Raw genomic sequence first — 11,407 nt, 5'->3', positions numbered from 1 at the left:
AAGCTATGTTTTGGTTCTTCAGGAACAAGTATTTTCTGACATTATTCAACTTCTTTTGTAGATCAAACATGCTAAAGACTTTATTAGGTGATCATAAGATATCTAGATCTTCACGTAGATTATCTAAAAAATGACCAGATTAATTTTAGATAAATTAATTTAATAAGATCAGTTCTCCATTTTTCTGGTTCCACCATCAAGTCTAATCTAGTTATCTATCATACACTAATTAGTTCATACTAATTATTTTTTTTTTGTAATCCATATATAACAGTATAATCTTGCCTTAATATTTTATATGTTATGTTAGAGGCTTTTAACATAACTGATAAAAGAAATCATCAATCCTGCTTTACAATGGCTCAATTGTTTATGTAATAAACAACACATCAGAATGAATCAGCTGCTCTCAGACATCCCAAATCTGCTGTGTTTTCTTCCTCATCAGAGGCATTATATGTCCTGTGTCTTAGTTCATCTCAGTCTATCCCACCCATTCAGTTTGGCACAACTCATTCTGGGATGCTTTGTTCCACAAGAGAAACCATGGGCAAACCTTCCCTGTAGCAATTTGGAGGTCTGACATCAGACACTTTGCTTGCAGGTTTGTGTGAAGCTGAACACAACACATAGTCACCTAATCCAGTAATTTGCATTTGCAACTAACTCAGCTGCTGATATTTCATCTCATCTTTGTATGCATTTCTGCAAATGTGGCAACTACAAGGTAGCCGTCTTCGTTAGAAAGTTCGTTTGCACCGTTACATGCTTGAAAACAAAAGCTTAATCCTTGCAAGAAAAAAAATGTTAGAATTCTAAAATCTTGATACACCAAATGAAAACTATGCAAAAGAAGAGAAACTTCACTCAACCTTTGGCTCAAGAACAAGTATAAACTATTGTTTGTCCCAATTCGCTGAAAAGTATATTGATCAAGTATTTGTACCTAACAAATTTCTTCCTCGGAAACTATTCAGACTTTTATTCCTCCAAGATGCAGCATGTGTTGCAACCAAAAGATGAACTTTCAACAATGGTTCGAGATTTCAGCCACAAAACAAATTTCATAGCAACGCAATTCGGAAGAACCACTGCAGGAAGATGAAAAAAGTACCTGAACCTTGTGATATAAATTTCTCCATTCCCGAGTATTTTTCAGCTACAATATATTCTTCATCATTCTTCTTCATAACAGGTGCACACAAGACAATTATATTCCAGTCATTACAGCTGCCATATTTGAAACCAAAAAAAGCAAGAGAAACAAGGAGTACAATCGACAACATACAACACTACGAACGAAGATGCTATCTAGATATCATCCCTTATCTATCTGCAAAAGATGAACATCCACGGGTGTGATATTGACAATGATAAGAGATCAGATCAGGCTAGAGCCGCCACAGGCTGAAATCTACCTGAACTCCCTCTGATTCATCCATGGAAAAGATGAATAAAACAAAATCAGTTCTCCTCACCATGTGTGTTAGTTCCAGAGTTTGATGATGATGCATTCGAAGATGAGGTCCCACCATTCTGAGAACCTGATAGTGAGAAGAGACCACTGAAAGGCCATGGAACAGGGACCCAGAATCTATTAGGATCTCCTCGACCAACCCTATCACCACCATCACCATCATCACCATCAGTTTCATCGATCCTACTGCCATTACTAGATCCATTTGAAACTTTTGAATCATCAGCAGGCAACTGAGACCTACAAACTGGGCACGAACTATGGAGTTCCAGCCATGGAAGTATGCAGTCACGGTGGAACTTATGTTTGCATGGCATCTCTTTAGCTTCCATTCCTATAGCAAAGTCCTCAAGACAGACAGAACAGCCCAAGGTTTCCTCAATTTTCACTGTGGGCAATGCATCTATGGCCTCTTTCTTAGCCGGTGGAGTCCCATACCTATTCAGATCATTCTCCGCCAAATGCTGCAACAGCATGTCCAAAGCAGAACCCATAAAGGAATCTCCTGATGAGGCACCGGCACTATTCGATTCTTGGCCATCATTCTGGTCTGTGTCCAAGGATCCTTGGAGAATTATGGCCTGGTTGAAAGGATTGATGAGAATTAGGCTCTCTCTTTCCCTTTCCCTTTCCCTTTCCCTCTCTACTTCGGTCTCAAAGTTGTCTGTCTCAGACCTAAGATCATCCTGTAAACTCTGGAGCAACTGAATAATGGCAGATCTCCTCCTTCGCCTCCTTATGAAGTCTTCGAACTCACGGTCCAGATCTGAGTCGTCGTCATCCTCTTCCCTTCGGGACCTTGAACGGCGAGAAGAACCATTGATCAATTGATACCAGATCGGAGCCCATAGGGAGAGGGACCGATCTGAATCGATAGTGGAGTCGGAGTCATCAAATCCTCTACTCTCCATCTCTTCCACAAAACCATCATCACAGAAAGGACACTTGAGCTCCGGTTCCATGACCGGATTAACAACTCGATGGCACGCATGGCACCAATATCTACCAACCGGAGCTTCACTCATCTTACTGATCCTCTTGTCAACTTCCACTACTGATAAGGTATGCAAAGGTTTCAGGGATTCAACTAGAAGTATCTACAGGTTTTCGATTTACAGAACAGCAGATCTGAGCGAATCTTAGCACCAGCAGGCAGTAAATCTTGCAATCCAAGAAAAATCTACCCCCTCATCCTCCTTCCATAGCTTGTCATCTAAAACAAAGTCATCAGAGAAGGAATCTCAGGCTTTTACCTGCCAAAACAAAAATGAATCGCGAATACGTCATGTCACAACCTAGCAGGTACGTCTAAAGAATAGTCTAAAATACTTTTCATAAAAAAAAATAAAGCAAAAAATCAAGAATTACAGACATAGATCAGGTTCAGGGGGGAAGAGAGATTGTCATGGACTTGAAGGGAAAATAAAATTGGTTCTGAAGGTAAAAGTTGCAAACAAAGGAGGTGCCTTTCTTTCACACAAGAAGAACACAACAAAAGTTAAGATGCCTATGAGGAGGAAAAGTCAAATATTTCCAATTACCAGAAAAAAATGTTTTTGAGTGTTCCCAGAAGAGGGTCCTTGCTCTCGTGCCACAGAAGCCAAAGACGAATCCCTCAGCATCCCGCGAAACATATCCCAAACCTTGATCAAAATCCCATCTTTTACAACGCAAATCTTGAGCATGAAGATGAAATAGAAACTCAATAAAGATAGGATCAAAGGTCTATCGAGACTGAAGACCTCAAAGTTCTGAATAAACAAATAAACATACAGAAAAAGAAATTAATGGAAACGCACAGAACAAAACCAGATCTTTTCTTCAAATCCTTGGGAAGAAATTAATTAAAAGGAGGAAGGAAAAAGAAAAGTATATACATAGAAAAGGAAGGATTACCTTGGGTGTTCTTGGATGGTTTTGGACCTCTCTATCCTTTGGGTTGGTGAGCTGGAGGAGGAGAAAGGAAGATGCAAGGAAGGCAGAACCAGACAAACTCTGACCTCTTTCTTTACTGCAGGAGTTGATTATTTTTGACTTTATCACCATGGCCTCGAGCAACCAAAAAATTATACATGCAAAATTTACAGTATATTAGTCTGGGATTTGTCCTGTTTTGTTTTTCTAAATTTAATCCAAGTCTTTGGTGGCAGCATTTTAACTTTCTATTTTAACCTGCACTGGACCAAACTGGCCAACCTAATATTAACTTTCTATCTATGGTTCCAAGTCACATTGCCCTTGCTGCAAATTTACACCATTTTTTTGGCTGCAGGTCAAGTTTTGATCATGTTGTCTGTCACATTAGAGTATAAACTAATATAATTTCAAATAAAGGAAAAAAAAAAAGTAATTTATTATAGAATTATTTACTAATTAAGCCATATGGTTGGCATAATTTTCTATTTTTTGTATCTAAAAAAAAGTAATTTATCTTCTTGAATATTATATAATGACATTTAGCTTTTAATGTATTTCTGTTTGAACCAAGAAAAGAATGGATTCCTAAAATTTCTAACTCTCACTCTCACCTACTGGGGTCCATAGTCGTCCCCGATCAAGAGGTGGGTAGAACGAGAGTAACCGTCAGCAGAGTAGCCAAGATTTTATTGAGATACAGAAGGGATAAGGTTGGGCAATGCACGTCAGATTTTGACGGTTGAGCCATTGGTTTGACTTCATGCATTGGTTGACCCACACTTGGCAGAGTTGGCTCCTGCCGAGGATAAGTGTTGTCCCGAACCATTACTATCTTCCTCTTTAAAGTTTTGGACAAAATTACATGCTTTGCAAGTATTTTTGAATTATACATATATATATATTTTAATCGAGGATGAATTAAAAATAACACTTTAAGTGCTAGTAATGCTTCCCAAATCACGTTAAATTATGAGGACATTGTTGACAAGATAGAGTAATGTTTTGGTCGTATTAGAACAGCTTTACATAGAGGAAATGAACGGGGAAATCAATGAAATTGGATTTAGTCATGACCAATGAACGCGCGTCTCGCGGTGGGGACCACGGCAGGTCAAGCACGCACGTGAGACCGACGCGTGTAAGCGCGTTTTGTGGTCGAGCCGACGTGACGTGTGTCCACGTGCACTGGGCCCGGGTTGTATATCTAATAAAAATATTGGTCGACTTGCCAAGAAAATACCTCTCATTATTAGAATTATAATAACATATTTTATTTTACTTAATACCCATAATAGTCCAGTCATCTAAATCTTTCTCTTCATTTTTCTATGGATCTATTCATAAGGTAAACTCATCATATTACAATAAGTTGTTATATATTTAATATTGATAACTCGAATAATATCAGATATGGTAGAAGGTCAATTTTATAAGCATTAGAGTTAATTTTTCGTATGATTTTATAAGGATCAAAGTTTTTTTTGGCATGAAACATTTTCAATGTTAAAACCTGGAAATCTCTTGGATTAGACTCTCGAACATCTACTATAGTTTTGTGTAATTTATTACTTAAATTAATTTTTATGTAAATTTTGATACAAGATTAATAGGTTTTTGATATTGCTCATGAATTTAAATGTTCCTCATAGAAAGATTGATTAAGCAATAAATTATACATGTTTGCTTCATATGTTCATATAGGCCAAATAATTCAAAGAGGAAAATACGATAACGATGACAGTTCGACTTTGAAGGATTTCTTCAAGGAACATTAAAAAACATTTGTTTTTAATTCTGTATGTAAAATACAACTTTTCATCCTTCCCTCCTTCCCCTTCATGCAAATTAACAATGTCAATCTGGGAAATTGATTGCTGCATTCTCCAATCCTGAACAATTCTGGGTTGTAGGAATGATGTGAAGATTACTGATCTACTTGATCATACTCCTAAGATGACAAACTTCTTTTCCTATGTGGATACATCAAATCGGGAGAATCTAGATGATCTGTGTACTTTGAGCTGAATTGCTGGTACTCTTCTGGCCACTGCCTGCCATACCATCTGAACCGCATCATCTTTCTTTGATGGGTATTGAAACTCAAAGTAACCTTCGACCTCCTTCAATCTTTGCCACATCTGGGTCCAGTCCTCTCGGCTTACGCTTCTAATCAATGTCATCAGAAAACCTTTCTTGATAGCATCAAATTTCCGCACAAAGATGCAAAACTTGGAATAGTCGAGGACATCTTCATATGGGAGCTCGATGTCATCACTGATGATGACTGGGACACAGTGACTAGCGATGGCATCAAAAAGCCGGTTGGAAGATGGGGTGTCCCCGGCGATATTTAGACAGAATTTTGATGAATGCATTCCTCGACTGGCTTCATCGGTCCCATTCTCACGAAGGCTTCCAAATGCAAAATGCACACTTTTTTCACCTTTCAGAAGATTAAAGAGCTGTTTTCGGATTGATCCTCCCTAAACACCAAGCCATAAAAGGAAATTATCAGCTTATCTTGTTTGCTATATAAGAAAGAAGCAATGGAGCGTAAACAAAGTACAATTTCTACACTCATATAAGGTTCTACTTCTCAAGGGTACATCCAAGATGTTTGTGGACTTTCAGGTTCAAAATGTGTCAATGGTAATTAGAATGGAAAAATAGAGTTGATAACGAGAAACACATTCACAATTCCGTGTCATTGATAAACAACCATTAGACACTACAATGCGAACAAGTCTTACAGAGAAAGGCAAATGAATGCACTAAATCATGATTTTCTAGTCATTACTCAATACAACATAGCAGCCATGCACAAGATTTTCTTGATTGAACATGACATGGATATAACAAATTGTCCTGACCGAAGGTATTTGTCTTCACCATTACAAAACAATGCAACAAGGGGAGACAAGGTCACTAAACTGGTTTGTTCTTTGTCACTAAAGCCAGTGCTGTATGTAGATCCACTGACCCCTGAGGTAACATTAACATAAAACCTACAAAAAATAAAAGATACTACCAGAAACCAAGGAACCAGTTGAGAATCAAGTATGTTTTTCATAGCATGATCTGCATAAGATCTCTCAATTCATCGAACTTGCACAATTTTTTTAAGCTCTGTTATAAGTAGTAAACCTGCTCTCTAAGCTATCCAACACAAGATACATAACGTCCAACTGAAACAAATTTGTTCTCTGTTTTGCTCACCAAAGTAACTTCCAATCTCTGTGAAGTAACTTCCTTCCTCTTTAAGGTTGTATTTCTTCCACATTATCTATATATTCCTCAACATAGCAACTTTAATTCTAGTTCCATATATTGCATGATACTCAAACTAAGTATGCATATTTATAGAATTTTTGGATCTACAACCACCAAACAACTGCTATTAAGATCATGCACCCTCCGAGCAATACCTTGGGCTTGTTGTACTCTGCTACTGATAATCATGATGACAACTTTATAGTTATGGATTTGAATATATATTAAAGGGATCAAGTCACTAAAACAGCCCTTCTATCATAGAGATAAGGCTGAATATATTAACCCTCCCCAGACCTCAAATTGAAGAAGACAAAACTAAGGCCAATTAATTGTACCAGAAAATTTAGCTGTTACCTGTAATTTTGGAGCTTTGATCTTGCATTTTGTGACAAAGAATAATATGATGACATTTCTCTATTAGCCTTCTACTAGAACTTATATACTACATACACCAAGCTATATTTGATTCCCAATATAAAGGTCGAAGATAAACAACTTCCTAACCACATCGTTGAATCTTCATTTCATTATTCACTTGTTTTGGCTTACTCCAACTATTAAAAAGCCTGAGGTTACACATCACAGAAGCCTGTGGCAAAATTTGCTTCATGCTTAAAGAAAAGAAAAAAACAAACAAGCCTAGATTTATATCATATTGGAAACATGAACTTGTACTGGGACCCTTTCAGGGGTATATCTTCTCTTTTTTTTCATGACAGTTGCATCATCAACATGACACTGTTTGTAATTCTTGTTATATACTATATCAATACTAAGCCACATCCATGCCAATGCCTCACATTCTGGCATGAAGACCAACTATAGAGTGGAAGATAATATATTACAAAGTGTGACAGAAAATTTTCTCCATAGAATACAATCAATCAGTAGGTTGACCTAAGAGAAAAAAAAGCTAAGGTTTCTGACAAGACTTTAAAGAAGCTAAGGATGACAAAAGAAATTGACGCATGCTTGATGAATCTGGAATTTGGTTGTTGACTAGGTTTTCAAGGAAATTAGAAATAATTAAGTCAAAACTTATAATTCATGGTATAATACCTCAAACGATACATTAAGATAAAAATATGTTCATTGATTTAATACAGAAAGTCATGAAAGAAGACAAGTACATCAATTATAACACAAAACAGGGATAGAAGAGCAAAATCAAGTCACCATGTGATCTGGTTGATTGTTCTTTTTCTTCTAGCTAACAAACACTTCCATAACACCATAACAGGAACAAGAAGTTAGAAACCCAAAATTCGTGAGAATTTGTTCCTCAATAAGAAAGCTGAATAACTTTTTCCTTCATTTTAATTTTCTTACAAGGAACAAAAAAGTAATACTTCCTTAACATTTATATATATGATAGACATTTGGAGCAAAAAATTTTATTATCTTGTTCATCAAAATTTTCATATGATGATGTTCTTTACATTTTAGTTCTGCATACTTCTCCACAGGACAATTCTGTTTTTCCTGCATCTCTTATCTTTATGTTATCCTTTTAAATGGAAAAGGGCCAAAAAGAATTGTCCTGATTAAGAAGTACCATGGCAACTGTGGTATAGAAACATGGTGGAACTAAGAATAGATAGGCTAAAGCATGTATATAATTAACTGTTCAAGGTGTGGACCTATAACATTCTAACCATATGGAAGTGTAAACATAGGAGTATTGCTGTTACATTAGTAGAACAGTCATTTGCTAATCAATGTACAGCATGTAATGCATTGATAAAAACTATTATACTTGAATTACAGTTCATAAAGTTGATTTCTGCATATAGATCATGTAATTTTACTCTAGGGAATGATGTGACACTTCAACTTAACCCTCAAGAATATAGGTGATTTATTGAATAAAGAAGTGAGATTATCGGAACAACTATGGTCTAGTTGAGATGAAAATCAGCTGGATTCAAAAATCATGAATTAGAACTGTAAGAATGAATTTAATGGTCATGAGTTAAGCAGCTAAAACATTACACCAACAAGGGATAAATATTAATAGATATGAAGTTCCAAATACTTGACATGGAAATCTGATCTAAAATGTCATGGGACTATGGTAAATTAAATGCCCAGGTGTTCAATCACACCCAAAAAATATTTATTATCTGATGGTGATTAACATTCACAATAAAAGATTGCAAAACGGCATAACCAATAAGAAAAAAACATGTCCAAGTACTCTTTATATTATGAGAGACTTTTGGTGGTCCTGGCAATTTTATGAGCCAGTGGGAAGCCACCATTCTCTAAAGGGCTATTGCCTCTCTCAACAATAAACAAAGTGCATTCAAAATTGTAGGTTCAGACATAGATATTCTATAGTTATTTCCTTTCTCCTTTAGGTTCAGTCACTCACAAATAAAAAAGGATCGCTAATAACATTTTAGAAGATTCTTCACTTGCCCATTATGGTACAGTGAAAATAACAATTGCATTATCTTCTCTTCCCCTTTATTCTTCCATAAATGTAGATGAACAACATTTCTCTTTTTCTCGATCTTGTTCATCTGGACTTGGGCAAGTGAATTGACTGGACTCTACAACTTAAAATAAAGAAATTGATTTTCAGGTTGACCACACCTATAATGTGCTGAATAGTATACCATTACTTGCACATACAGAAGCCAAAGAAGCCATTTGACCAAACAAAGTTTTCATAAGCTTCTGTTCATGGATTAATCAAGTAGCAAAATGAAAGAATCGGCAGCAGTGATGCATCGACAATTACTATCAAGCATACTTCTGACAGACTTCACGAGTGTCAATTGAAAAACACTTACATTTTTCCTGTGGATACCTCCTTGAAAGTACAATAAAATTGAGCGATCATCAAAGCCAAACGAATCATTGACAAATGTCTTGATCAAATGCTTGTAAGGTGCAATGATGTCTTTCTCCACATTAGCAACATGGGGAAAGTACCGCCCAAAATCTGAAAGAATGAACATGCAAGGCGACAGCTTCATACGAGCATCTAACATGCTGTTTGGATGGTGTGCCATTACAATGTGGTCTCGTCCCCCTGACCTTTTCCACTCCCTCTGAGACGTTAAAAATTCCACCAACTTTTTCTGCAACAACTCGTTGGTACTAACTGTTTCAGGTGGATTGACCTTTGAATGCCGATTGCAGCTTAAAGATGAAAAGAAAGGAACAAACACAACATCAGCTTCACGAGAATCCTCAACCCTCACAGCACTACATGGGGAACTCCGGTCAGAAAATCTTGAAGACAGGAGATCCAATGTCAGCCAATAATCAATGCTGTGCTGAAGATTCAACCCACCAGGATAGTGTGGAACTTCAGCCCGTATATTTGGCCACACACTCTTGCCATCACCATTCCAACCCAAAATTCCAAAGTGAAACTCAGGTGGTAAATCATACATGAAAACCTTCAAGAGAGCATTGCTCGGATTACATTGCGTGAACTCTTCATCTGCCGGTGCATGTTGATGCAAGAAAGTTGACTCCTTGAACAATGTAGACTCACCTTCGTGGTCTCTCGAAGGAGTATTGAGGTTCGCAATCACTGAAACTATCTTTTTTTTGGGCAATACATGGCTGACGACGTGTATGCCAGAGTCAACCCAGAAAAAAAGATATGGGATAACCAGGAGTACCAAGAATGTGAGGCAGAAAAAGAAGGGTTTCGGGCATACAGGCCGATGCGGTTGTATGTTTGAATTGGCCATTCACAGCTTAGTGGCCATCACAAGAAAAATACCTAATTTATCAGCAAAGATTCCACATTTATGAACCCAACAAGAAGTAAGAACAGTGACCACAACCAATCAAGAAGAGACTCAAACAAATGGAACTCCTGGATGTAAGCTAAGGGCCAATAACTAGTGGCTTAAAGCATCGGTACCACTACCTGACTCCCAAATGATACGGTTCTAAGTCATACTCAACAAATCCAGACAAAAGAAGAAAATTTTGGAAGAAAATCCAAAGGAAAACACGATTAATCTCAAAGACTCTCCAGAGACCTCATTCCAAACCCAAAGGCGGCACCCGAAACCACATTGCCACGGTTCACCTCTCTACCATAGATGAGCATAAAGGCAGCATTTTGATGATCACTCTCGATCCAACCCAACCTAGAGACAACAAATCAAATCCAGAACCTAGAAAGGTCGAAATTACACGTCAAAAAAGTGGAACAGAATCGAACTCCATAGAGAAAAAGAAAGCCAAAACAACTACCGACCGTGAATGGAATGATGGAGAGAGAAAGAACCATCAAAATCGAGTTTTGAAGCTCGTCTTCGTGGGCGACGAGCTCGGATCGCTCTCACTCGCTCGCTTCGCGCAAGATTTGGGGAACCTCTCCCTGGATCCGAGCTCTTCGGTCTCCGCTGCTCAGAGGTGTGCTGTGTTCCAAGCGACTTTTCTAGAAAGTTTTTTTTATTTTAAAATTTTTAATTCATACTCTTATTTTATTTTTTTTAATAGTATTTTTTATTTATAAAATACTTAAATTATCTCCAAAAAATATTGTCTATTACAATATTTTTAACATGTTATAGTGTTTTTACCACCACAATAAAGATATTATACAATTTATTTAAATATACTATATGAGAAGGAAAATTTATTCATTGTTTATTATGATCCTGCAACTAATACATTAATTTTGTGAGTATCTAAGTCATAGTTAATGATGATAGATCCATCTAAGTTTCATTCAATTCCTAACCCACTTCAAATGTAGGATTA

At 36.9% G+C, this 11,407-nt stretch overlaps 2 protein-coding genes across 7 annotated transcripts; both read right to left on the bottom strand.

Moving 5' to 3' along the window:
* Positions 1-1,102: 1,102 nt before the first annotated feature.
* On the bottom strand, positions 1,103-3,512 carry LOC135582792 (E3 ubiquitin-protein ligase SIRP1-like). 5 transcript variants are annotated; one of them, XM_065111052.1, is made up of 3 exons: positions 3,374-3,512; positions 3,019-3,153; positions 1,103-2,730 (listed from the first exon to the last, which is right to left on the bottom strand). In XM_065111052.1, exon 3 carries the CDS (start codon positions 2,500-2,502, stop codon positions 1,465-1,467), a length of 1,038 nt encoding a protein of 345 aa, XP_064967124.1. In that variant the 5' UTR covers positions 2,503-2,730; positions 3,019-3,153; positions 3,374-3,512; the 3' UTR covers positions 1,103-1,464. The 5 variants fall into 5 exon arrangements, with proteins under 5 accessions (XP_064967124.1, XP_009383377.2, XP_064967126.1 ...); XM_009385102.3 differs by having other exon boundaries at positions 3,019-3,228; positions 3,374-3,505; XM_065111054.1 differs by having other exon boundaries at positions 3,019-3,120; positions 3,374-3,406.
* Positions 3,513-5,129: 1,617 nt separating this feature from the next.
* LOC135614050 (probable arabinosyltransferase ARAD1) lies at positions 5,130-11,050 on the bottom strand. Of its 2 annotated transcripts, XM_065111050.1 has the most exons (3): positions 10,899-11,050; positions 9,466-10,815; positions 5,130-5,877 (listed from the first exon to the last, which is right to left on the bottom strand). In XM_065111050.1, the coding sequence occupies exons 2-3, from the start codon at positions 10,378-10,380 to the stop codon at positions 5,365-5,367; spliced, it is 1,428 nt and encodes a 475-aa protein (XP_064967122.1). In that variant the 5' UTR covers positions 10,381-10,815; positions 10,899-11,050; the 3' UTR covers positions 5,130-5,364. The 2 variants fall into 2 exon arrangements, with proteins under 2 accessions (XP_064967122.1, XP_064967123.1); XM_065111051.1 differs by having other exon boundaries at positions 9,466-11,050.
* Between the last annotated feature and the right edge of the window lie 357 nt (positions 11,051-11,407).

The sequence above is a fragment of the Musa acuminata genome, chromosome BXJ2-6 (genome assembly GCF_036884655.1).
Source record: "Musa acuminata AAA Group cultivar baxijiao chromosome BXJ2-6, Cavendish_Baxijiao_AAA, whole genome shotgun sequence".
Lineage (NCBI taxonomy): Eukaryota > Viridiplantae > Streptophyta > Magnoliopsida > Zingiberales > Musaceae > Musa > Musa acuminata.
This window is presented reverse-complemented; position numbering and strand designations above follow the sequence as displayed.

Bases quoted from the DNA above. Each gene is read 5' to 3' on its own strand.
- LOC135582792 (XM_065111052.1), bottom strand. From the start codon at position 2,502: ATGAGTGAAGCTCCGGTTGGTAGATATTGGTGCCATGCGTGCCATCGA.
- LOC135614050 (XM_065111051.1), bottom strand. From the start codon at position 10,380: ATGGCCAATTCAAACATACAACCGCATCGGCCTGTATGCCCGAAACCC. The intron at 5,878-9,465 runs GTAAGTGTTTTT...CTTGGTGTTTAG, and splicing joins GAGGTATCCACAGGAAAAAT to GGAGGATCAATCCGAAAACA.